General features: G+C 38.9%; 1 protein-coding gene and 1 long non-coding RNA gene across 3 annotated transcripts; one reads left to right on the plus strand and one right to left on the minus strand.

Annotated features, from left to right (window-relative positions):
- Positions 1 to 330: 330 nt before the first annotated feature.
- Positions 331 to 8133, plus strand: LOC133727972 (cysteine-rich receptor-like protein kinase 44). Its single transcript, XM_062155402.1, has 7 exons — positions 331 to 935; positions 2657 to 2782; positions 3876 to 4006; positions 6798 to 7008; positions 7131 to 7368; positions 7453 to 7603; positions 7739 to 8133. Exons 1-7 carry the CDS (start codon positions 446 to 448, stop codon positions 8078 to 8080), a joined length of 1689 nt encoding a protein of 562 aa, XP_062011386.1. The 5' UTR covers positions 331 to 445; the 3' UTR covers positions 8081 to 8133.
- A 2226-nt stretch (positions 8134 to 10359) lies between these two features.
- Positions 10360 to 14117, minus strand: LOC133727973 (uncharacterized). Of its 2 annotated transcripts, none has more exons than XR_009855472.1 (5): positions 13815 to 14117; positions 12668 to 12757; positions 12479 to 12521; positions 11074 to 11145; positions 10360 to 10864 (listed from the first exon to the last, which is right to left on the minus strand). It is a non-coding gene; the product is annotated as an uncharacterized LOC133727973 (long non-coding RNA). The 2 variants fall into 2 exon arrangements; XR_009855473.1 differs by having other exon boundaries at positions 12644 to 12757.
- Positions 14118 to 27711: the final 13594 nt, after the last annotated feature.

A 27711-nucleotide genomic window follows, 5' to 3' on the forward strand; every position in this document is an offset into this window, starting at 1 on the left:
CATTTTTTCCTTCGTCTATATTTATTCCATTAAATTAGCTACAGAAATATAAATATTGGGAATAAAATGCACCAAATTAGCTTCTTGCACTAATGCACTCACTCTCATCTGTCAGTGCATGAGGTTTGTTCGGTTTGATCGCTGCACTCTCATCTAACCGTGTTTCTTCGGGAAAGCACTGTGCAAAGTCAATTTGTTCGGTTTTCGTAGGATTAGTCAATATTGTACCACAAACCACCTCAACCACATATGATAGGACTAGACTTGGACTATAAACAGTTCAGGAAATAGCGACGTGGGACTAAAGTTAAGGTTGAGATAGAGATAAGATGGAATTTTCGTTTCTGTAGAACGGAGAGCGCGTTGATCACGCTAGCTAACTAGTCTTTAAAGCTCAAGAATATTTAAAGAATATTTGTGAACTAGTTTCGATTTTAAAAAAGAAATGGGATCCTCGATATGGCTGCTTCTGTTCTTCTTCGTTCCCACAACCTTACACCGCCACCTTGTTGCTCCCACCATAGCCCAAGATGATGGCCAATGCACTATGGCAGCTGAATTCTGCTGGAAATGTTCCGATATCGGCAATTATGCTAATGGCAGCATCTACCAACAAAACCTAATCAGCCTCCTCTCCTCCTTCTCTTCCAACCAATCCGACTCTGGCTTTTACAACTCCTCTCTTGGACAAGACCCAAACAAAGTGAATGCAATTGCATTGTGCAGAGGAGACCTCGGACTTGAATCGTGTCGTAGCTGTGTCAACGACTCTGCTGAGATTATCCTGCGAAATTGTTCGGGGAAAAAGGAAGCAATCTTGTGGTCAGAGCCTTGCATGATACGATACTCTCAAAACTTTATATTTAGTATTAACGTGTCAGTCACTCCAACTCCAGCTCCAGCTCCAGCTCCAGCTCCAGCTCCACCTAAGCCAGGTATGTAACCCAGTGCGGGCGCATACAAAAACACACACGGCATTTCTAGCTAGTAAGCATTTTCTTTTAGTTATTTAAAGGGATTCTTTTGTGTGATCTACTTTTTAATCCAAACTAAAAATCGTTAAGACATTCATAACCGTGATTTATCATTATGATCACGAACAGTTCAGGTAAGACAGATTTGGTTTGTTCATAGATTTGATTTACATCGATACCTTAACAATTCTACTTTGGTTGAAAAATTTACAAAAATGATCTACTCATTTAGACTTACAAAATGAATAGTCGAGATGTCGAAATGTGATCGAATAATGAGTTATACAAATAATCTCTTACAATGGCCAAAAAACCCTATATTGTGCCAACATGCCGATTTTACTGTATATTATGGGGATATTCTACACCGTATCCGTAATATATATGTATATATATATATATATATATATATATATATATATATATATATATATATATTTGTTATTCAGAGCGGAGCTCTGCTTTGAAATTAGAGTGTGAAGTTCTAGTTTTTGGTCACTTTTCGGTCGCATATCCACATCTTGACCTTTCAGTTTTTAGGTACTAGTGTATAGATCATCTCTGCAAATTTTTAGCCAAATTGATGATCGTTAAGGTCCCATAGCCTCTGGTGTTTTTATTGCAAAAAAAAAAAAGACATCCTTGTTGTATAAGGGCTAAACTATATACCAAGTATAAAGCGGTTGGTGTGCGTGTGTGTCTATATACATACAGGGTCCTTCTAGTGGGGGATCTCCCTTTTTTGGTCTTTTCTAGGGATAGGGTATTATACCAACTTTTCGATCATATTTTGACATCTTAACCGTTCATTTACTAAGTCATAATGTGTAGATCATTTCTGCAAATTTTCAGCCAAATTGATTATCGTTAAGGCATTCAAAACGGCGACTTAAGATTATAAGTATGAGCTGTTCAAGTTTGACAGATTTGGTTCACTCATTGATTTAATCTATTTTGATACCTTAACGATCACCGATTTGGCTAAAAATTTGCAGAAATGATCTAGACATTAGGATCTAAACACTAAACGGTTGAGATGCCTAAATGTGATCGAAAAGTTGGTCTAATGCCTTATCCCTAAAAAAGACAAAAAAAAAAAAAGATCCCTATATATATATATGATTTTTCTCAAGTGCGTACGTCCGTACCGAAATTTCGGTACGGATTTCCGGTTTTCACCCACTTTCCGATCACATATTTTGATTTTAACCGTTCAGTTTTTAAGTGTATAGATCATCTCTACAAAATTTCAGCCAATTTAGTGATTGTTAAGGCATCCAAAACTGCAATTTACACGAACAAACCGAATCTGTCGAACCGGAACCGTTCGTGTACATTGTTGTAATTTCAGTTTTGGATGCCTTAACGATCACCAAATTGGTTGAAATTTTGCAGAGGTGATCTATACATTAGGACCTAAAAACTGAACGGTTAAGATGTGAAAATGTGATCAGAAAGTGGGAGAAAACGGGAAATCCGTACCGTCCGCACTGTAGTCGGACTGTGTGTGTGTGTATATCAAGCGAAGTCTTTTCCCTCTATAAGTTATTCTTATAATCTTATCTTAGGAAAAGGTACACTCATCCCCACTCCAGTAACCATACAATACACGAAGTATCATGCCTCAAAATTATTTATGTGGACCGACCCCTAAACGACCATACCCTTCTGATTTTTTGCAGTAAAGAAGACTAAGATAAAAAAAATTATCATCATACTCATTGCGGTTATGATTGCTTTGGTCACTCTGCTTTTCGGGGGAGCATTCATTTTCTTAAGAGTCAAGCAGCCAAGGGTAAAACTTGAAGGTAAGTTTTTTTTTTTTTTTTATGACAAAGTCGAAGGTAAGTTAAGAGAAATTTTATTCACATATTGCTAAATACTAAATACACCTCTCTCACTTAATACACCAATTAATAACTTTGTTACTTTCACATTTTACTAGAAACACAACCCTAAACTTCCTAAACTACCCTCAGTCACAATACTAAGGTGTCATAATATAATCAAGTATGATTTTTCTAGATTACAGAAATTCTTTTCCTCATTCTATATGGTTTACCACAAATTTTGATGGGGAACAAGAGCGCAAAAAGTGCGATTGTACTCCAATTAAAACAAGCAAAGTCATCCATGTCAATTTAGTAAAACATTAACATTGCTTTTGTAAAGAAACAATGTGAGTCTAGGTTAATGAATATTATAATAACCTTACTCTTTTTCATTTAATAGATGATATATACTAGTCAGTAGACTCGTAGTTGATATTGGTGGTTGTAAGTTTGTAATTTGCTTGTATATATAGACTCTATGTACCAATCTGAACCAAACCAAAGTGTAAAATGGATGCTAGTTACGACTTACAATCATATTCATTGATAGAGTTTTGAAGTTTGTAACTGAGCTAGCTAGCATCCATTTTACGCTTTGGTTTGATTTAGATTGGTACATAAACCCTAAATTCGACTCTGGTTGGGAAAATTATTTCTGGTTAATGATATATGTAGGAGTATTTGCAGCAAGCAGATCAAAAAATCGGTATCAAGTCAATCATTCTCCCAATATGATTGCATAAACAATTTGAATACAGTTCCTTCATTTGATATGAGCAGCTTGTTCCCAGTTTCAATATATGTTTACCAATAGAAATGATTATTGGTATCTATAAGAACGAACAGAGGGAGAATATATCCAATTTCAAAAAACTGTATTTTAATACAAATGCCTCTTTTAGTAATTTTATCAACCCATAAAATTTGATATTGAGTGTGTGAAAAAAAGAATGTGTATTTAGTATATAGGGGTTTGTCAATAAAATTTCTCGTAAGTTAAACCATCTCTGGTTAGTTTCACATTTGTTGGTGTTTCCCGACAATTTTTTATTTAAGTTCTACTTTTCAGATCATGATATTTCCGAAGATATTAATTTTCTGGATTCGTTACAATATGATTTTGAAAATATAAAATGTGCAACGGATGATTTCTCTGATGAAAACAAGCTTGGACAAGGTGGATTTGGAGCTGTTTACAAGGTAACAAAATGATACACATCATTAATTTTCATTGCAATTGCAATTTAATTTTCTTTCGGTTAAATGAAAATAAACTTCTTTTCTCTTAATCGATCAAAATTTATTAGATGTCCCTCAAGGGAAAAATGAAATTATGCTTCTGCTATATATATACTAGTATTCTTCATACGCGCTGCATGTGTGATAGGTTTTTTTTTATTATTTTTTTAAATATTTTTAGGGTGCGGCTATTGCCACCCTACTATTTTCTAGGGCTGGGTTCGGTACGGTACCGGGCCTTCAAGTCTAAAACCACCTACCGTACCAGAGCTTATTGGTACACAAAATGAAGTACCATTACCGGCCACAAAAGTCGGTATACCAACTTCTCAGTATCGGTTGGTATCGGTTGGTTGGGCCTCCAACCGAGTTTAAGATTGGGCCACGATCTGGCCAGAGCCCAAGAATTGAGCCTGCTAGGCAAGGCAAGCCCAGATCTTGCAGAGTCAACCCCAACCCGACACCACCACCACCACTTCCATCCCTCCACCACCGCCCAGATCGCGCCGACTCCTCTGCCGGCCCACCACTGTCGGACTAGCACAAGGAAACTATTCCTAGCCGCCGCAGACCCAATTCAACACCACCCAGTCCGCCGCTTCAGTCACCAACCCCAAACCAACAGCAATGATCTAACCTCTGCTGCTCGTCGAGGCTTGGTCGTCACAACTCCCCCAAACCGAAGGTCGAGATCCGTTTCAATCTCCTCCGACCCCAAACCAGCAACCAAGTTCCAAATCCCAACCCCTCTAGGTCTGCAAGATCCGAAACCCCACCCCTCAGCGCCCCTGAACTCTCCTTCCTCCTCCCATCTACCATCTTGAGCCTGAATTCTGATTCGGGTCATAATTGGATCTGACTTGAATACCTGTAATGCTTGTAAGGAAGAGTTCATGAACTCCAATTTCACTCGATCAAAATCCGTAGAATGCAACAATTCTTATACGGGTAGATCAATAATATTTCAGTACTATAAGAAAATTGTATTGTACAGAAATTGAAACATCCAAATGTTTTTGTTTGAAAGAAAGACTGAAACGAACATAAAAAATTGAGCTAGCACATGAAGGGAGGCTCAGGCTATAGAGCAGTTAATACAGACGGGAAAAGAAAGAAAAAGAAGAAAGAAGAAAGAAGAAAGAAGAAAGAAGAAAGAAGAAAGAGAAGAGAGAAGAGAGAAGAGTCGTCCAAAAAGAAGAGAGAAGAATAAAAATCTAAAAAGAAGAAGATAAGAAGAGAGACAGAAGAGACGGGGAAAAGAAAGAAAAAGAAGAAAGAAGAAAGAAGAAAGAGAAGAGAGAAGACTCAGAAGAGAGAAGAAGAGTCCAAAAGAAGAAGACCGAAGAATAAAAAATTAAAAAAATGAGTATGATACATGTCTTCGGTACGGTACGGTATACCATGTATATGTGAAAATTGAAACCATTACCGTACCGTGTATGTGGAGTCGGTACGGTTGTACCGTACCAAGACTTCGGTTACCAAGTTTTCGGCTACCAATTCACTTGGGCTCGGCTCGGATGCGGTTGGTACGGTTTGGTTCGGGAGAATTTGTCAGCCTTACTATTTTCTTAGTTCACCCTACAAAAATTTGAATTATTGAAAGACTATATTACCCAAGTGCAAAATGACTAATAAGTACACTAATTTTCTAAAATCCAAATATGTAAGAAAAAATAAATATATAAGTAATTAATTAAATACAAAGACTACTTAATTTCTCATTGGATAACATTAATCTTTATCTTCTCCACCCAAATTTTAATTTATTACTATTTTTTTTGTCTTTTTGTTGCCTCCTCATCGTTAATTTGTTATTCAATTCACAAAATCATTACCTTTAACTTCATCAAAATCTTTGCAATATTCTTTTTGAACACTAAAAGTAAAAATTTAAAACACGAAGAAAACAAAATCAATCTCTTCTTCATTGATCATAGTTGTAAATTTACTAATCTTTTTACATAGATTGAAATAGAGAACATTGAAATTGAAAGAAAAAATTAAAAAAATGGGAGTAAATCAGATTATGATTTTATTAGGAAACTTTAATAAATTTTAATTTTTTTTATGAGTATAAATTAAATGAGAGATTTTCGCTAAAAATATTTATTTTTTAATTGGATATGTCATATAAGGATATTCTTGGAAAGAGAAATGGGTTAAATAAGTAAATTTAATAATTAAAATTAAAATGTAGGGTGTAATGAGCAAGTAGGGTAAACAAAGAAAATGGTAGGGTGGCAAGCTATTTTTATTAAGAAAATAGAAAAATAAATGAAATAAAACAATTATTGCAGAGAGCAGATAGTGGGAAGAAAAGTGGGGTTGTGGGCTCAAAATAATTTCTTAATAAAAATATTTTTTATAATTGTCATATTTACCCTTGTGATTTAATTTATTTTCAAAGTTTTTTAATCTTTCAGGGTTAAATTTGTCAAAATTTTCAGTTTTGGCTAACAAATCCTCTTCTCTTAATAGTAGTATAGATATAGATATATATATATATATGTATGTATATATATATATGTATGTATGTACATAAAAGTGTGTGTGTGTGAAGTTGCATTTTTTTTTTCCGGTAATTGCAATTGTGAAAGTGATAAAGCACTGTTGTTGTGCTGCATTGTATATCCCATACAACGCACTACAATAGACGTAGATATGCAAACACTATCTCTCATAAGAAGAAAATTTTCCCATGAACTCTTTTCTTTTAATTTGTTTTTTCATTTTATAAATCTACTTTCAGGGTAGGCTATTAAACAGACAATATATTGCTGTGAAAAGGCTCTCCAAGAATTCTACACAGGGTGATCGCGAATTTAAAAATGAAGTCATGTTACTTGCTCAACTTCCACATCGAAACCTAGTAAGGCTCTTAGGCTTTTGCTTGAAAGGAGAGGAAAGACTACTCATTTACGAATATATACCTAATACAAGTCTTAATCACTTCATTTTTGGTATGTTAACCTCTATTCCTTAGTATATTTCCTAATTATTATTTCTTGTGAATTTTATATATGATACATAAAATTAAAGGTAGGCCCCCGGAGCACATTACATCTAACAAAATTGATTTTAGATCCAATGAATCATGGACTGTTGAATTGGGAAACACGATACAAAATCATAGGAGGAATTGTTCGTGGTCTTGTTTACCTGCATGAAGATTCTCGACTTCGAATTATTCACCGCGATCTCAAAGCTAGCAACATTCTGCTAGATGATAATATGAACCCTAAAATTGCAGATTTTGGTATGGCAAGAATGTTTGCTATGGATCAAACTCAAGGAGCTACAAAGACCATAGTTGGGACCTAGTAAGTAAACGTGGCACTCTAAGTTTTTCTTTGTGCTTCCAATAACCAAAATACTTGCACATTTAATATGATGTAATCATGCAGTGGATATATGGCGCCAGAATATGCAATTCACGGGCGCTTTTCTGTGAAATCGGATGTCTTCAGTTTTGGCGTGTTAGTCCTTGAGATAGTTAGTGGTAAGAAGATTGGTAGATTCCGAAATGGTGAAAATGAAGAGGACCTTTTAAGCTATGTGAGTAAGATAATACAATAGATTGTTACATTAAATCTCCATATATTTCTCCCTTAAACTTGTAACAGGAAAACATAGTAGGTAAAGTCTAAATTGCATAATTTCTTTACTTAATTATCTTTGTAATGTTTACAGGCCTGGAGAAATTGGAGGGATGATACAATTCCAAATATCATAGATCCCACATTAATAACAGGCTCAAGAAATGAAATGATCAGATGCATTCACATTGGTTTGCTATGTGTTCAAGAAAATTCGAATGACAGACCAACCATGGTTTCCGTTACTTCCATGCTTAACAGTCATTCTCTCACACTCTCAGTACCCTCAAAACCTGCATATTATTCGCAATACAATTCTGAATCAGACATGTCAAGGTTGGGATTGAGACTTACTGAGACATCTGATAAGTCCAAAAGCTTTGTGTATGTGTCAAGAAATGAGGTTTCAAATATCACCGAACCATACCCACGTTAGGGGCCAATTATTTTAATTTACTACCATTAATGAAGATCATTCTATTTGTTCAAGTGATCGTTTAAGCTAAGTTACGTAGCTTCCATCAAAATTTAAACAGATGCAGAAAGTCTATATAAACGTTTTCAGCTGAGTTGAGGTCAAAAATTGTTAAAATTGATGTTTTTCTCGAGACAAGCTATGGTACTGTGATATTTATCATACACTCATTTTACATCTATTTGAACAAAAATTACAATTTATATGAATCAAAATTGGGTGCGACTATTTCCACCCTTTTAAATACTTTGTTCACCCTACAATCAAAATTTTCTTTAAAATCCCAAAATTGTCCTTAACTACAATTATTAACAGAAAAAATAATTGTAGTAAATAAAACTTCACCCAACAGATATCCTTATTATCATCTCAGCTTTTTATACAAAAAAAAAAAAAAATTATCATCTCAGCTTCTTCATCGCTAGTCTACCAAACAATTTGTTACACAAAATTTTCAAGCTATAGCAGTAAGTGAAAAGAATTGTTAGTTAGTATTATTTTGTTCTACTTCATCTAACTCGTGTTTGATTTTACGTCATAGTAGCTGATGAAGGGAGAAGATAGAGAAGAGGAAAAAAAACGAAAGAGTAAAAAAAACACTAGAAAGCGTGGGGTTGCAGCACGATGGTATGTTTAGTTTTTTTTCCTTTTATCGTTTCCAGTTTAAATTTTCAATAGTGATATCTTTTTTTTTTTTCTAAATTATTTGAGGGTGAAATTTAAAGTTTCAAGATAAAATTTTAATTATAGGGTGAACAAAGCATTTGGTAGGGTGGAAATAGCCTCACCCATCAAAATTACAACGTTGAGAACAAAGTTATCATATTCATTTACACTATTTACATATAAATAAACAAAAATTGCAACATTGACAATGAATTTGTTCAAAAACTTGTAAGAAGGTCGTAGGTGGTGTAATTACCATCAATAGAACTAAGATTACACAAAATAGGACTCAATGTTACCACTCTAACAACAAATTTGTTGTCACATTCATAAATGTGTGTATAACATATAGGTATGTATTATAGAATTTTCCGTTTTTCTCGGCTTTTTCTGTTATTGAAATTAATGACTAATTTTAGAGGAAAACAAAAAACCTTTATCTTAAACCGCACCTTCCGCGCGACCTAAACTGTTAGGCTATGTTTGGTTGGTGGAAAGGAAATGAATCAATTTCCTTTCCCATGGGAAAGTGAATCCGGAGGGGGGGGGGGGGAGGGAATGGATTTCCTCCACTTTTTCCCTTCATTTGGGAAAGTGTTTCCCTTCCAATGGCTGTCCCAAACACAGGAAAGGAAACACTTTCCTTTCCCAAGGCCCATTTTCCGGTCTTGCGCTTTGTTTTCTTCCTCGTTCAATTGGGCTGCCATTCCGTTGCTGGCCTCGCACCTCGCCACACACTGCTATTTTGGTCCATCCGTTGCACTCTATTGATGCATGAGACCGTTTTTTTATAATCTAAAATTTAAAGCTTCATTTATTGAAACATATAAACATCAACTTGGTAATAGCAGAGCTCAGAAAGGACCAGCCCCCAGTATGTACGGCTACAAAGACTTATCAGTAATTAACTCGGCCAACCAAGGAGGACCAACCCCTTGACAGTACATCTCCTCAATCATTTTCAGTGCCCGATTTGGTTAGGTTTTCTTCAGCCACATGTGTTGGCAGTAATGGTATTTCTTTGTTGGAAATATAAGTAAACTAGAAAATTCTCCCGCGCGATGCTGCGGGTTTAATTTTTTTTTTTTCTCCCCTCAAATCTTGATCTACATAATATAATACAATTATAATTTTGCATATTATAAAAATTGCTATTTCAATCGTAAAGAGAATGATTCAGCTAACACCTGGTATTTTAAGCAAGCTGGTATTAGGAAAGAATGCCTGTCAAAGTTTGACATAAAGAAGAAGGTTCTGAACACAGAGAAGAAGAGAGTGGCTTTACGAAGGAACTATTCTTAAATTAAATGTCTTAAATGATAGTAGCTTATCCGAGTCTGCAATACCGTAAAGCATGAAAGATTTATCCCCCTCCCTAATGGTCGAGTAAGTAAAGCCCCCCTTCTCCGACAAATTCGTTTAAGTCCGAAAGGCTTGTTTTTGTCCGGCATCCCTTCTTTTCTACAATGGGGGTTTAGCACTGATCTAATTCATTGGCAGAGTTTCATATATTATTGAGTATATGTTTGCCCACTGATTGTTTAGTAAACTATCTAATCAGCACCCTAAATAGATCCAAGTTAATAAATAATAAAAATAAAAAATAAAAAACCCAACAAAAACAAATGACAAAATTCCAATTGTAACCAAAACATATGTATGTTTCACAAAACGCACCTAGACCATCAATTAAATTACACACAAAGACAACAAAACAAGGCTTCTAGACGACCAAATTTCTTCTCTGTCTATTAATTTTCTCTTGGTTTAAAGGTTGAACGAAACGTTAATACTAAGAAACAAAATCAAAGCCTAAAACTTCATTCCAGGAGTATGGAATCTAGCCAATCTGATCCCTCCTCAAGCGATATCAGACAATCCAAATTTAGTTGCAGCACCGATATTAGACAAAAGCAAAAGACAGAATTCCTCTTCTTCTTTTTTCTAAATTACCTTCTATCAACTACCTTCGCACCCAACAGCTTGACCGACACACTTGTTCGAGTAAGATCGATATTACCTTCAACCTCTCCCAATCAATCACTAAAATCCCAAACTTAGAAAACCTCCTTCCACTTTCTGCAACCGGAAAAACAGACAATCAATAATTAACAACCAATCATTCGAACACCGAATAAGAAGATAAAGCAGAAAATTGAAGAATTAGAACACTGATCTGAAAATTGAATTCAAAAAAAGCAAGATTGATAAACGCCCATCACCATTCAGAACCCAACAACAGCGATGAGAGATAAAATAAAATAAAATAAAATAAAAAAATTCCAGACCTGCAACTATTGCAGACGCAGATACCTCTCTCTCTCTCTCTACACCTCTTCTGCAATAAATCCAGATTGATGCTGCGAAACAGTGAATGTCAATCTTGATGGTCTTCCCGAAGACACAAAGAATTAGGGATTTTGCTTATATATTGTGGGGAAATGGCAGCATGGTAATTCAGAGAAAATCGAGGGCAATACCGTCATTTCACACCCTTAGGAACAGTTGAATGAACAGTCAAGGGATTCGGCTTTAGATTATAGTATAACATGGTGAGAAAGTCTGGTGGTCCCAAAAGCTAGATGAGGTATATATCAATTCAAAGAACTAAAAGTGGCCTCTTTTTATAAATTGCAATTGATAAGGAAAGTATAAGTTATCTTGAAGCCATGAGTATAAACGCAGTTCAAACCAAGCCGACTTGAAATTGAATGGAAGTTAGTTGGTCTCTCATATACATAGATAAAACCCGATTCTAAGAGGGCGATTTGCAAACCTCCCTCTTTCCAGTAACCACGTAGTTGATTCCATTCTCGAAAATAGTTTATTCCTTAGGTTCATTGCAAGGATCACTACTTTAAAAAATTAGCCAAATGAAAAACCATTTAGTGATCCAAATAGTGCAGACAAATATATTCCATCAGATAAATTAAAATCAGAATGATTTATGCAGAGGTAACAAAAGAATCAATGCTTCTGTCCATTGATCTACATACCAGAAAGCGGAGGTCCGCAATGTAAACTACCAGCAAGTTTAAGCAAATGTAAAACAGAAAGTATGAAACTGGCTACAGAAATGTAACAATAAAATCCAAACATCACAATGGGTCATCGCGACGATGTTTGAACTAAAAAAAAAAAAAAGGGAACACACATCACAACGATAATCACATCACAAAAGACTAAAATCTGCAAATTTAATTAAAACACAAAAGAAATGCAAACATTAACAATTTGTTAACAACACATATAAAAAACATTAACCATGAAACAAAACTACACAATACTTTTACTCATCGAAAGAAACCGACAAATCAATACTGCAGTTCATATCGATTCTTTTACTAAACACTATTGAAACATCAAGGAGTAGAAAAATAACACTCAGGTAATTAACTGTTCAAATATTAGGATCAATAAATGTCTTTTGTGTACATAAAAGACATTAAGTCAAATATTAACAATTTGTTAACAACACATATAAAAAACATTAACCATGAAACAAAACTACACAATACTTTTACTCATCTAAAGAAACCGACAAATCAATACTGCAGTTCATATCGATTCTTTCACCAAACACTATTGAAACATCAATGAGTAGAAAAATAACACTCAGGTAATTAACTGTTCAAATATTAGGATCAATAAATGTCTTTTGTGTGCATAAAAGACATTAAGTCAAATATATACCTGAATACAATTAAACTGTCCGACAGCACACTGTTCCCAAAATCTGTAAAATAAAATAGGAACAATTAAAACTTTATAACAACATTTACCATCGTTGCAGATGCTATAAACTCAATGTAGAAAAACAACACAATACAATGAAAGCAAATGAAACCAGTGGCTGACCCAACAAAAATTCAAGGTTTACACCTGAATAAGAATAAAAGATGGAGACAATGCTAAATAGCAGACCAAGGAACCGCGACACTGCAATGATACGTACACTTTTTTGCATAAAATCTGTAAAAAGCGAACAAAATTGCAACAAAATTATCAAACTAATCATATAACTACAAAAAGTAATCTCAATGCAATATTTCTGTAAACCAAAGCAAAAACAAAAAGGAAAAAAAATTGTCACAATAGCAAATTCTTATTTGAAATTGATCATGTTACCAAGCAAACTGATACACTGAGGTTCGGTTTACATAATAGAAATGAATGATAATGACATAAAAATTCTTATTCATTGCATTGCTCTATCAAACTTAACAGTTTACGAATCTTGAAAATATGTGAGATATGGAACAGAGATGAGTCTATGTACATCTTTTTATCCTTGTCTGCATCTTTGGTCTCTAAGTTCTTATCTTCCTTATCTATTCTTAATTGAAATTGATCACATAACGTTACCAAGCAACTACTTAATTTTAATTTCTAGCATAATCATCAAGATGCAATTTGAAACTGAAAACAGTTAGCCTAAGAAGCCATGGACTAAATTAGTCTAAGAATAGAGCATGATACTATAGTGTGCATTCGATGAGTAAAAAGAAATTAATTATATTTTAACTGGAAACCAATCTGTAAAGTAAATTGAGAAGATATCCTAATCATTTTTAGAACTGCGAGCAAAGATGCAAATTATTGTTTGTCTATCTTCTTAATAAGTCTATATGATTCTCTCCTCTCCCAAATCAGTTTTAGTGATACAGACTTTTATCTCAACAGGAACAGTATCAGAAGATGTACTGTTATGGAATGTGATCCTCTCGTTCTCAAAGGGATTGAGAGAACAGCAAGTAATTTCTGTACCTACTATACAAATCAATCAACCCCAATATCGTTGATAAAGGAAAAAGAGGGAAAGCCATTCAAACATATTAAATAACAAACTCTATATGCCTATCTTATAGCAACAACAGAAAACAAAGACAAAAGGATATTCCAGAAATTCGAAACCTCCAATTTCCATCCAAAGACCACAACTTTAAACAAAATCCAGAATAAGCAAGCCCAGAAGAACAGTATTCAGATTCGGATGCAATCAGACCTGAGAATTAGGTGAGAGAATTACCAGATTAAAGGTTCAAACTTTGGAACCCTAGCCTGAAATTATCGGATTCAATTTGATTGACTCGGCGACGACTCTGTGCTTTAGGGATTTTCCCCCGATCTCCCTCTCTATCTCTTCGTGCAAAGCAAAGAAACGCACCCAATTTCTTTATCTCTCGATCGTTCTTGATTTGATAAAGATGGAGTACACAACTGTAGAAGAAAGAGGAAATCAACGGGAAAGACGCGATATATCCTGGTCGGTGGCAGAGGCTGCAAAAAAATTTCAAGCGAGGGCAAAAGCGTCACTCCACTTCGAGCCAAAATACTGTTAAATGAACAGTAAGTGACCTTTAGTATATAATAAATATAGAATTATGTTGAGAGTTATGGTGAGAGTTATGTCTACTGTGGGAATTTGGAAGTTCATTGTGGTTTCATAGATGGGTCCTTGACCAAAAGCACCAAAATAAACTAAAATTATCCCACTTACCCTAGCAACAGTTTTTTATTCCCATCTACCCATTTAATAATCAAATGACCAATTTGCCCTTAATCTAATTATGAAATTAAATCATGCCACTCTATCTCTCTCATTTCCTCCGGCATATCGATCTCTCTCATCACTCCAGCAGATCTCTCTCTCTCTCTCTCCGTCCCTCCCCAGCAAGACGCCGGCACGCGAGTTCTCCAACTGCCGCGCCATGGAGGCTCCGGACCCGGAGGACGAGAGCCGGAGTTTTGGAGCTTTCTTCAATTCCGAGCCGGTCGATCTGAATGCCTCTCAGTTCAACCAGATTCTGAACGGCGACGCTGCAAACGAATCGAAGACGGAGGAGGAGTTAGTCCTCTACACCACAGCTGCACCTGGCTCTTGATTCGCTCCAGCGGCGCCTCGATTTCACCGTGGAGGAGTTATTCCGGATTTCACCTGGATCGATTTGCCGGAGAATTGTACGCCGGCACGTCATCTGAGTTTCTCGATTGTCTCGGTTTGAGATTTTTTTTTTTTTGGGCTACTGGAATTTAACTGTGGCGGCGTCATATTTAGGCTGGTTTGGATTTGATCCATGACGCTTTTGGGTTTTGGTCTTTGGAGCGACTACGAGTGAGGACTGAGGACGGCAGAGGAGTGATGAGAAATTGAGAATATTGAGTGTGCTCAACTGCTCCCAAGCGTTGTTTTCCATGTGGTCCTTAACTAGAGCTTTCTGTTCATTAGTTTTTCTGTATTGATGGAGATTTTGTGCCCATGGTTAGTGTTTTTCTTTTTTTTTGGATATACATGGTTAGTGTTTTTTTTTTTTTTTGTCTATTGCCCCCAACAGTGAGGACTGTTGAAGTTTCCTTTTTTTCTTTTTGAGAGAAAACTCTTGAAGTTTCCATATGGCGTTCACTTTGGAATGACCTCTTTTCACAGGTTATTTTCTGTGCTCTTAGGAGTGTGTTAAGGGTCTATTAGGGGGCAATAGACGTCTATTGGGGGGCAATAGACGTTTTGAATTAATGTAATCTTTTTTTTTTTTTCTTTAATCAAAGTTATATTTGTGTAATTTTAGAAAAATTAGTTCTCATTTCGGTAATCGAAACGTCTATTGGGGGGCAATAGACGTCTATTGGGAGGCAATAGACGTTTTAAAATTGATATAATTTCTTCGTTTTTTTCTTTAATCAAAGTTTTATCTGTCAAATTTTAGGAAGATTAGTTCCTATTTCGGCTACCGAAAGTTCTATTGGGGGGCAATACATGGCTGATAGTCGTCTATTGGGGGGCAATACATGGCTGATAGTCATCTATTGGGGGGCAATAGACGTCTATTAGGGGGCAATAGACTATCGGGGCAATAGACGTCTATTGGGGGGCAATAGGAGGCAATAGAGGTCTATTGGGGGGCAATAGATGTCTATTGGGGGCAAAAAAAACCTTTCCGGTGAGATTTTCAACAAATTCCGGTGACCGGAATCCGGCGACCGGTGACCGGATTCCGGCGACCGGTGACGGGCTCCGGCGAAGTCTCCTATGGTTTCTCTCTCTTCTATTTTCTCTCTCTAAGTAAATAAGGGGTGAGGGGTAAAATGGTATTAAAAAAAAATTAAAAACAAAAAAAAAATCTTAGTGGGGTATTAGGGAAGACTCCCTTAGAGTGTATTGGGTAAGAGGGAATTAAAAAAACTCAATGGGGTTAGTGGGAAAAAAATCCCTAAAAATGGGGTAAATGGACAAAAACCCTTCATAGATTATGGGAATTTGGAAGTTCATTGTAATGGTCTAGTACTTATGTCTATTGTAATTATCATAGTTATGGTATTGCCTAGTGTATGTAAGAATCATTGTGGACTTAGTATTGTTTACGCTTCATCTCAACAACCTGTCATGTCCAAGTGGAAAAGGTATGTGGAAAAGGTAATCGAGATAATATGGCAAAGTTCTGCTTTATTATCCTAAGATCGACTAGGAATGATAGTCAATTAGGAATGCAGACCTATTTCATTAAGGGAATGATAGAACATGGTTTAGAAAGCTCTATGCATATTCGTGCAGTTTAGGATTAGGAATCTTTATGGGAGGTTCTTCATTCTTGTATGCCTATATAAAGGGAATGAAACCCTGCTCAATCAATCACTAATAAGCAATACAATTCACTGTCCCATTGTGTGATTACATCCGGAAGATTGATCAGAGGAGAAGCAAGAGTTCTATTAACTTGATCAACATGGATTCATCATCTATTCCAGGTAAGTACTTCATTCAATGTGTTCTTAATATTGAACATAAATAAACCATAAGATTAACAATGTAGGCTTATATAGGCTTATATAAATAGACTAGTCTAGTTGAGTCAAGGAGAGAGGGTTAGAAGAAATTGTAAGAGTTATGTAATAGAAATTATTAAGGTCTTATTTTGAAAGTCTCCTTCATAGCTTCATCTAGGAGCACTGTGCATGCCTTAAGATTGTACATCTCCCATATTATGTGGTTTCATATGGAAACATCTCCCTATATTAAATTAATTTCTTATTTTATGCTTCTACTGATATCCAACGATCTTTGCCTGTTTGGTGGGATCTATTTGGTGGGTGATCAGGGTCAAGTCAGAGTGTGATGGTCGTGGGGAGGCGGTATGCTGGCAGGGTTGAGATCAATTGGTGTATCCTATGACTCTCTAATTTGTAGAAAAAGAGTTAAGAGCTACAGCTTTCTGCTTGTAAGTTTGCAAGTGGCGAAGTCTAGCTATTAGTTAAATTAGAATATAATAGTGTTTCTCTTAGCTTGGTCCATTTGGAATACTAAAAATAGACTAGTTTTTCAGCAATTAGTTCCCTCCCTGACGCAGTCGGATTGATCGGATTGATAAACTAGGTTTACCAACAATAAACCTAACAAAGAATTCTGGAGTCCACCAGAGATAAAAGAGAAAATTCTCTATATTATTGATAAAAGTTGAAAGATAGGTTTGCCGTTGCTTAAGGTGGCTTAAATAAGAGAAAATAAACTCTAGGGCGACTAACAATGAAACCCTAAAGCCCATGGGTAAAAACAAAAACAACCCGAAAATAACTAGGAAAACCAAAACGGGTAAAAATAGAAAAATGCAGTTTTGAGGCCCTAAACGACCCCGAAAGCTCGAAAAATGCTACAGCTCATGGCAAAGCGATGAGTCTTGCTCGTTGCGCGATTCCCTTTCCGGAAAGGTAAGGTACGTCCCAATCGGACTCCGAGCTGTTTCGCGTCTACTAGTCACTTTTCGTTTTCCTCCTTTAGCACGATCTAACTGCTCTTCAAATTTAGTTGCCATCTGTTCGGCATCAGTCTCCTCCACCTCCGAAGAACTCGACCCCGAGTTCTCTTCAGGATAAAGAGCCTCATCTTCACGAAACTCATGCAGATCAGCAACATTGAAAGTGTTAGAAATGCCCATCGAATCTGGAAATGCAACAACATAAGCATTATCATTGATCTTCTTCACCACTTTAAAAGGACCATATTTTCTGGGCTTCAGCTTGTTATAGGTACCAACAGGAAATCTCTCCTTCCTCAGAAACACCATCACGTCATCACCTTCCTGGAACACTTTAACTCGCCTATGCTTGTCAGCTGCAGCTTTATACTTTGCATTAGTTTGTTCCAGCTTGGCCTTAACTGATTCTCTAACAAACTGCACATCCTTAGCCATGCTCTCAGAAGCAACACTAACACAACGAACTTTAGGAAGCTTTACCAAATCCACCACATGTCGAGGAACAGCAGTATAAACTAAGGAGAATGGGGACTTCCCTGTTGCACTATGCACAACACTGTTATAAGCAAACTCCACCTGTGGCAAAGCATAATCCCACTGCTTGGGTATATCTCCACAAACACTCCGAACCATGTTACCCAAAGTTCTATTAGTAACCTCTGTCTGTCCATCAGTTTGAGGATGAGCTGTGCTGCTACGGTTTAAGGCTGTTCCAAACATCCTCCACAACGTAAGCCAAAAATGACTAAGGAATTTCGTGTCTCTATCAAAGGTGATGGACTTGGGCACTCCATGCAAACAAACCACCTCCCTGAAAAACAGCTTGGCTATATTGGACGCATCAGCAGTCTTCTTACAAGCAATAAAGTGCGCCATCTTGGAGAACCTGTCAACTACTACAAACACAGAATCCACACCTCTTTGGGTACGGGGTAATCCCAGCACAAAATCCATAGCAAGATCCTGCCAAATATCATCAGGAACAGGTAAAGGAAGATAAAGTCCTGTGTTTTGGGACTGACCCTTAGAAACCTGGCAAGTGTAGCACTTCCTCACGATAGTTCCTGCATCCTTTTTCAACTGTGGCCAGAAATACCTCTCCTCAAGGCTAGCAATAGTTTTGTCTCGGCCCAAGTGTCCACTCAATCCCCCTCCATGCAGATCTCTGATCAGTTTCTCCCTCAATGAAGAACTAGGAATACATAGCCGATTGCCTTTGAATAAATATCCTTCATTCACATAAAAATCTGCAACTGCATTATTGCTACTGCACTTGGTCCAGATCTCCTTAAAATCAGTATCTTCCTCATATAACTCCTTCAAGAGCTCAAACCCCACAATCTCCTGAGCTAACGTGACCAGCAAGGAAGCCCTCCTACTCAAAGCATTTGCAACCCGGTTAAGAGTACCAGATTTATGCTGAATCACAAAAGGGAATTTCTGCAGAAAACTCACCCACCTTGCATGCATCTTATTCACAGTTTTCTGACTGTTAAGGTACTTCAAGGCTTGATGATCCGTGAACAGTACAAATTCTCTCTGAATCAGGTAGTGCTCCCATTGTCTCAATGCCCGGAACACTGCATAAAATTCTTGGTCATAAGTACTCCACTTCTGACGAGCTTCACTCAGCTTTTCACTAAAGAATGCTACTGGTTTCTTCTCCTGTGACAACACAGCACCTACTCCCACGCCACTAGCATCACATTCAACCTCAAAGACCTTGTCAAAATTAGGAAGAGCAAGAACTGGTGCAGTGCAAAGTTTCTCCTTGATTAAGGCAAAACTCTTCTCTTGCTCATCTCCCCACTGGAATTTACCTTTCTTTAAACATTCAGTAATAGGGGCAGTAATAGTACTGAAATTCTTCACAAACCTCCTGTAGAAGGTAGCTAAACCATGAAAGCTCCGCACCTCAGAAACTGTTTTTGGAGCTGGCCATTCTCTTATTGCTCGCACCTTCTCTTCATCAACCTGAATGCCTTCTTCTCCAACCACAAATCCCAGAAATAGCAGTTTGTTGGTATAGAAAGTACACTTCTTCAGGTTAATGTACAATTTATTTTCCTGTAAAGCACTCAAAACCTGTTTCAACTGTACCAGATGTTCTTCTTTGGTCCTGCTATAGATCAATATGTCATCAAAATACACTACGACAAAGGAACCAATAAAAGGACGAAGAACCTGGTTCATAAGCCTCATAAAGGTGCTGGGTGCATTAGACAACCCGAATGGCATAACCATCCACTCGAACAAACCATCCTTGCTCTTAAAAGCTGTCTTCCACTCATCTCCTGGCTTGATTCGAATCTGGTGGTACCCACTTCGAAGATCTATCTTGGTAAACACTTTGGAACCCTCCAGCTCATCAAGCATGTCCTCCAAACGAGGAATAGGAAACCTGTACTTCACAGTTATCTTATTTATGGCCCTGCTATCAACACACATCCGCCATTGATTGCCCTTCTTAGGAACAAGGAGGACTGGAACTGCACAAGGACTCATACTCTCACGAATGAACCCTTTTTTCAACAAGTCTTCAATCTGCTCCCTCAAAATCTCATTCTCTTTGGGACTCATTCGGTAATGTGGCAGATTTGGCAAACTAGCTCCAGGAACCAAATCAATCTGATGTTGAATGTCTCTCATAGGTGGTAGTTCATTGGGCAACTCATCTGAAATCAACTCTTCAAATTCTCCCAACATATTCTGCACTACCTTAGGGATTACCACATCTTCCTTTTCTGCAGCCAACAACCCCTTTATCACCACTGGACAGAAAACTTCAGATTCTTTAAAGGCCCTCTCCATCTCAAATTCACTGCTAGACAAGGTCAGGAAACTCTCCCCTTTCGTTCCATCAGATTTCTCAAATTGACACACAGGGGCCATAGCAATTTTATGGTTATTCCACATAAACAACATCACATTATCCCTGCCTTTATAAGTCACATCCACATCATATTGCCAAGGTCGCCCAAACAAAATATGACAAGCATCCATATCAATAATGTCGCACATAACTTCATCTTTATAATGCTTACCAATGGATACTGGTACTTTGCAGGATTCAACAACTCGAACTTGTGGACCTTTTTTGACCCACCCGAGGGAATAAGGTGCATCATGAGGCTGCGTAGGTAGCTGCAAATACTCCACCAGTTTCTTGGCTACAAAATTTTCGCAGCTTCCATTATCCACAATTAAATTGCACACTTTGTTATTAATGGAACAAAGTGACCAGAAAATATTGCACCGTTGCCCCTCTTCTTTAGGACATAATAGTACCCGCTGCAACACAATATTAACCTTTTCAGGGGACTCCTCCTCCGCAAACTCAGCCCCATCATAATCGCCATCTCTCCCAACTTCTTCTTCATCCTCATCATAATCATCTATAAGGGCAGTTTGTCTCCTCTCAGGACACACATTAGATCTATGCCCAGGCTTGTTGCATCGATAACAGACATCCGTTGTAGGTCTAGCATAAGGATTATTAAACCTTTGGTTCGGGGCTCTGGTTTGAACACCACTAGAACTATTAGAACTGCCAGCCCCTTTAAAAGGAGGATTGGAAGCTCTAAAAACGTTTTCTGTTTTCTGCAGTGTGGTTTTACTCCTGTCAGTTGAGGAGTTTACCAAATCTGTGTTCCTTTGGTAGTTATACCTCTGGAAAGAAGGAGCTCGTGAAGGCTTCTCTAACAATTCTGCCTTCAATGCTAGGTTTGAAGTTTCGACCATAGTATGAACAGTTTGTAACCCAATTTTCTCCTGAATGGAAGGCTTCAGCCCACTGACATAGCGAGCCACCTTCTGGCCTTCAGTTTCCCCTAGTTCATTACGCTCTGAGTAGCGTAAGAACTCAGCCGTGTAATCAGCCACTAGCCTAGTTCCCTGGACACATTCAATATACAACCTGTATAAAATCTGCTCATAATCATCTGGCAAGAATCTCTCCATCATCAGCTGCTTCATTCTTCGCCATGTTCTAACACCCTGCTTCCTCTGCTTCTTTCGAGTGTTCTGCAACTTATCCCACCATACTGCAGCAGTACTCTTCAACCTCCATGCAACATGCTTAACCTGCTTGTGTTCAGGCACTTCCATAATTTCAAAGAATCTGTCCACCTGAAGCTCCCAATCCAGGTAATCTTCTACACCCAAGTTGCCCGAAAAGAAAGGAATTTCGGCCTTGACTTTGTAATCCTGGTCAGCTTGCACCTGTTGTTCATGTTGCACAATTTCTTCTTCAGACTCCTCATCTGAAGTATTAACAACAACTTCGCCACGCGGAGCCCTAACTCGCTGGCCTCCTTCCCCGCCTCTATGCCGATTATTGTTGTTGTTGTTGTTCCTCTCACCCAACAATCCACGAATTTCTCCGATTTGGTTATTCAAGGAATTGATGGCAGCGGTAAACGCTGTTGTAAGAGCTTCAATATCTGATTTCGTAACTTCACCCATTGCTACTAAGGCAAATAAAAGAGACAGGGAAGACCTGCTCTGATACCACCTGACGCAGTCGGATTGATCGGATTGATAAACTAGGTTTACCAGCAATAAACCTAACAAAGAATTCTGGAGTCCACCAGAGATAAAAGAGAAAATTCTCTATATTATTGATAAAAGTTGAAAGATAGGTTTGCCGTCGCTTAAGGCGGCTTAAATAAGAGAAAATAAACCCTAGGGTGACTAACAATGAAACCCTAAAGCCCATGGGTAAAAACAAAAACAACCCGAAAATAACTAGGAAAACCAAAACGGGTAAAAATAGAAAAATGCAGTTTTTGAGGCCCTAAACGACCCCGAAAGCCCGAAAAATGCTACAGCTCATGGCAAAGCGATGAGTCTTGCTCGTTGCGCGATTCCCTTTCCGGAAAGGTAAGGTGCGTCCCAATCGGACTCCGAGCTGTTTCGCGTCTACTAGTCACTTTTCGTTTTCCTCCTTTAGCACGATCTAACTGCTCTTCAAATTTAGTTGCCATCTGTTCTGCATCACTCCCCTACAAAAATTTTCTTCGGGCTACTGCTCTGGGAGCTAGTTACTGTCAAGCTCATCCTAAATTTTCTACTCCTAAAATTTCGAGTACTTTCATATTTTAAATGGCAACCCTCCAATTATGACTTTGTTAAACTGAACTTTGATGGGTATGTGAGAAATGGTGCTGCTTCCATTAGTTATGTACTTATGTGATCAGAAATAGTGATGGTAATCCTATTTTTGCTGCCTCTAAGAATATTGGTGGTTCAAGAAGTGTTATTGTGGCTAGGGCTACTGCTCTCCGTGATGGTTTAAAAGATGCTCTTTATTACAACTATTCTAATCTGTCTGTTAAAGGGGATTCTAAGATCCTGATTGATTGCATTAATGAGTGATGTTCCTTGGAGAATTCAGCTGCTTGTAGCAGATATTAAAAGCATGGCAGTGTAATTTTCTGCAATCATTTTCAGACATATTTATCGGGAAGCAAACTTTGTTGCAGATCATATTGCTTCTTTAGCTCATGTTGCTAGTAATACTTCTGTTTGGTTTAATTGTCTCCCTCTGTATGTGTCCCCAGCATTTCGTAAGAATCAACTAGAGGGGGTTGTGTTAGTAGAGGTTTTGTTTTGTAGTTTTCCATTTCTTTATCAAAAAACCAAGCTATTAGTTAATTTAAGTTTTGCTTTTTACATCTAGTGTGTAAGGATGGACTCGTAACTCATAATGTTGGTGGTACGCTGGTAGCTAAGACCAAACTCCAAAGTATCTTTCAGTGGAGGAGAGACAAACTTTCTGTATGGTTTATATAATTTCTTTCACTAATGCACTCATCTCTCAGTGCATGAAGTTAATTTAAAATCAAGGGGCCTTGACCCAATGCCCGTATTTTAATCAAAGCACTCCCACTCACCCTACCAACATATTAGAATTCTCACTCACCTCATTTAACCCCAAAAACAAGATGAAATTACTTTTCTATCCAATACACCGTTAATAAATTACAGAATGTCAGCGTCTCTCTCTCTCTCCATCACGCTCAGACCCTCTCTTATTCTCTCTCTATTTGCGACTGTGAGCTTCTCTCTCATTATCGTCGCCGGCATCGGAGGTCAACCTCCGGCTTCCCCACCGACTAAATTTCCGGCGAATCCCGCTGCCGCTCTTTCAAAGCCCAAGTCCCCAGCTCCAGTTGCCACACTGGCTTGAACTCCGGCCGCGACTCTACCCACGCTGGCGGCCGCCTCTTCAACAGATGTGAATGATGTCATGACAGTATTGGTTGAATGTTGAGTTAGTTAGAGATAGTGAATGCTATAAATATATTCCATTCAATCACTAATCATAATGAGATTTTTCTCTCTGTTTCTTCTGGCATCAGAACCTTGAGCTCAGACCATCGATTCTCATACTGTGATTCAGGCGTCCAGTTCATCGTGATTTTCTTGCCGCAGCATTGGCGATCTCTCTCTCACTCTCGTGCAAGTTTCAGGCCATTCCGAGCAGAGATTCAACAAGGCATTTCATCAAACACCTAGTGTGCATCTCGAAATCTTTCTGTTCTATGTTCTCTCTGACCAAATCTGCTGCAATTGCTCTATTTGAAGTAGCCTCTGCAAATCTTGCTCTGTTTATACTCCGATTGGTCTCTCTTTGTTAAATTTCACCACCAGTTATTGAAGCTGTCCATAAATTTCTGGGTTCTTCAAGCATGCCCGGCCATCAAGAAACATTTTGCTAGCAGAGTTTTCCATGAAGAAGTCATCCCCTGGGAGGTTGAAGTACCTGTTGGAAAATTTAATATTAAATATTTTATTTTCCATAATTTGTGGATGAATAATATGGTGAAAATGAGTGAAGTTGTTGACTTACATAGGCATTTGCAAGCATAATTAGCTATAATGAGCCACGCTCATGCTACCGCCAGCGGTACCAACTCCCACCAAAGGTGTGACCTACGGAAACACAGCCAAGCGAGCTTCCGCCTGAGCCCCGGCTTACCCCCAGATCACCGCTGACGCGCCGCGCCAAGACAGCGACAGAAGCTCCAGAAGCTGGGGACTGAAGCACATCAGTCCCACATCGAAAACATGGAGAAGCTCAGCTCTTTCCTCACCTATAAAAGGTTCTCTCTTCATTAATTACGCATTCAATACTTACCTACTGTTACTTTGTCAACATAAATACATTGACTAACTTAGGCATCGGAGAGTTGAAGACCGCCCAGCGCGGTCTCCCTTTGACGCCCTCTGTATTTTACTTGACAGGTAGCGGAAGCTTTGAGAACATCACAAGTATCGGTCCCCCATCGGACCAGCATTAACAAAGGTTTAGCTACCGCTGAACTTTTAGACATTAACATTGGCGCCGTCTGTGGGAACCTTGAACAAAAGGCCATCCCACCACATCCACCATGACTAACAGTAGCGGGGGAATCGCGGAGGAGCAAGCGGATCAATCCGCCAACCCCCACCCCACCAACCCAGCGACTAACGTTAACCCAGCGGTTAATGTTAATCGTGCACTGTTCAGCACACCGGCCAACCCACGCATGGAACCCCAGATCACTCCCCAGATCCCGCCAACCCAAACAACAGCGGAGGCTCAACCGAGCGGCAGCCGCCCACCGGTGCAGGACCTTACCGCTATGTATGAGCTGGCACTGGCGGACCTTCACAAAGCAAATAGAGAGCGCGAGCAGGAGCGCAGAGAAAAGGCCGAGGCCCAAAAGCAAGTGGCCACGCTGATGTCAAAATTTGACGAGCTGAAGAGGGCGCTAGAGGCAAACGCCAACCCGGTGCAAAGCGAGCAATCGCGGAGCACCAGACGCAGTCAACCCAACACCGGCGGAATGGTACCAGGACCAATCATACAGATGCAGGTACCGCTGAACCCGCCAAAACTACGGGGAATGGGACCACCTCCACCGCCCCAGCTAATGTTGGAGCAGGAGGCGGAGTCTCAGCCATTCACCAGCCGCTCAGCAGTCAGGGCTAGAACGGAAGGTAATCCCCCCGCTCCCAGGCGGGAGATGGTTCAGCGGAACCTCCAGGAGGGGCCCGCTGGTGACGCTACCGCCCTAATCCTGGAGCGGATGCAGCACCTAGAGCAAAGGCTAATCAGAGCGGAGGCAGGCGCCCCAGCGCCAATTCCTAATCCACTCTTTGCGTCCAGGCCGAGCCCATTCACCGCCAGGATCCCGCCACACTGCGGACCGCTTACTAACAGCAGAGGGACTTCCGCTAACGGCAATTCCCGAGGCAACGCCTCACTTTGACAACTACCGCCGCGCGGCGTTGCAGTCAAACCAAGGTCCTCCGGGACAAAGGGGGGACGCATCAACAGTCTTTGACGGCCCTGATCAGGCATGCTTGACCCCCGCCACTTGGGTATCAAAGATTGGATTCGCTACCCAACACCCTCTGCTCAGCGCAGCTCCCCTCAACAAACAATACATCGGCGGAACGGAGGTCTATCTTAGCCGGGGAGTGGGGGACTCCCTGGGGGGCCTAGCAGGGGCCCACCCGGAAGGGTATAAAGTGTTTGTTCAGTAAGTCCATGGTTGGCAACGCACTGACGCTAATTATGCTTTTACAAAGAATGGCGGAAGCAACGCTTCAGACCGCTAGGCAACTCCCCAACCAAGATTGCCCTCTTTGACTGGGGACTTGGGGGACTTGTACTTACATAGGCATTTGCAAGCATAATTAGCTATAATGAGCCACGCTCATGCTACCGCCAGCGGTACCAACTCCCACCAAAGATGTGACCTACAGAAACACAGCCAGGGGAGCTTCCTCCTGAGCCCCGGCTCACCCCCAGATCACCGCTGACGCGCCGCGCCAAGACAGCAGCAGAAGCTCCAGAAGCTGGGGACTGAAGCACATCAGTCTCACATCGAAAACATGGAGAAGCTTAGCTCTTTCCTCACCTATAAAAGGTTTTCTCTTCTCTCTTCATTAATTACGCATTCAATACTTACCTATTGTTACTTTGTCAACATAAATACATTGACTAACTTAGGCATCGGAGAGTTGAAGACCGCCCAGTGCGGTCTCCCTCTGACGCCCTCTGTATTTTACTTGACAGGTAGCGGAAGCTTTGAGAACATCACAAGTATCGGTCCGCCCATCGGACCAGCGTTAACAAAGGTTTAGCTACCGCTGAACTTTTAGACATTAACAAGTTGAATAATGTAAATGACTAAGCAATTAGAAGTTATGGCCGATCACAAAAGATAACATTTGGTGAAAAGTCATATCTCTTCCAAAAGTCACCTTACATCTATAAAACACTTGTTACAGTACCATATTCTAAAAATTACTTCTTGAATTCATCTTTCCGTCTCTCCTTCTACATATGAGTATTTCCTAATGTCTTGAAAACCAATTGAGTCTTTTTAAGAGAGAGTTCATACACAATCTAAGTTCGCTGTTCTTGAGGTTTGGAGTGCTACTACCACAATAAGAAAGTCCTTGTATCCTGGAGAGACGTTTGCCATTAAAATCTTTAAGCACCGATGAGGAGGCAATTTCGTCTTAAGGACATAGAACCAAGTTCTAGACTCGACCATATTATTTAAGGTTTTTCTAACTTTTTGAATTATGCTTTCTACCTGTTACTTGATATGCATAATTGAATTCTTGATTTTATTATAAATATAGCAATTAGACCAATATATTTACCAACAGTACCAAGCCACATGATTCCGATCAGACTAATGCTATTGGAGCTAATTGGTAGCAAGAATATCAGTGCTCCACTAGACGAAACACATTAGCATCAGATTAGGGGATGAAAGAATCTAGCAATTATATGAGTTTAGTAAGTTAGTTCCTGATGATAAGCATGTATGACTAATTGTGGGTTGGTTCAAACTCCATCCTCTTACCAAAGCCAATGATTCATATAATAGAATTCCAATAGGTGCCAGCTAATGAAGAACGCTAGCTCAAATATGGGAAATACATGATTGATTAATAACAATATGGGGAAATTGAATTACGGTGTTACAGCAGCACGGTAGAAATTAAATAACTGCAGATTGGCATTAGGTGAGGGTGAAGTAGTCATTTGGAACATGTTTGAGACTTTGAGTGTTATAATGGAAAGATCGCACGAACATAGTCTTCTATTCATTGTCCCTCAATAAAAGTTTTTTGCCCCCTAGTAAAACCAAATAAATTTTTATTGACCCC

This window comes from Rosa rugosa, chromosome 2, assembly GCF_958449725.1.
Source record: "Rosa rugosa chromosome 2, drRosRugo1.1, whole genome shotgun sequence".
Lineage (NCBI taxonomy): Eukaryota > Viridiplantae > Streptophyta > Magnoliopsida > Rosales > Rosaceae > Rosa > Rosa rugosa.

Bases quoted from the DNA above. Each gene is read 5' to 3' on its own strand.
- LOC133727972 (XM_062155402.1), top strand. From the start codon at position 446: ATGGGATCCTCGATATGGCTGCTTCTGTTCTTCTTCGTTCCCACAACC. The intron at 2,783-3,875 runs GTAAGTTTTTTT...TCTACTTTTCAG, and splicing joins GCCAAGGGTAAAACTTGAAG to ATCATGATATTTCCGAAGAT. The intron at 4,007-6,797 runs GTAACAAAATGA...ATCTACTTTCAG, and splicing joins GATTTGGAGCTGTTTACAAG to GGTAGGCTATTAAACAGACA.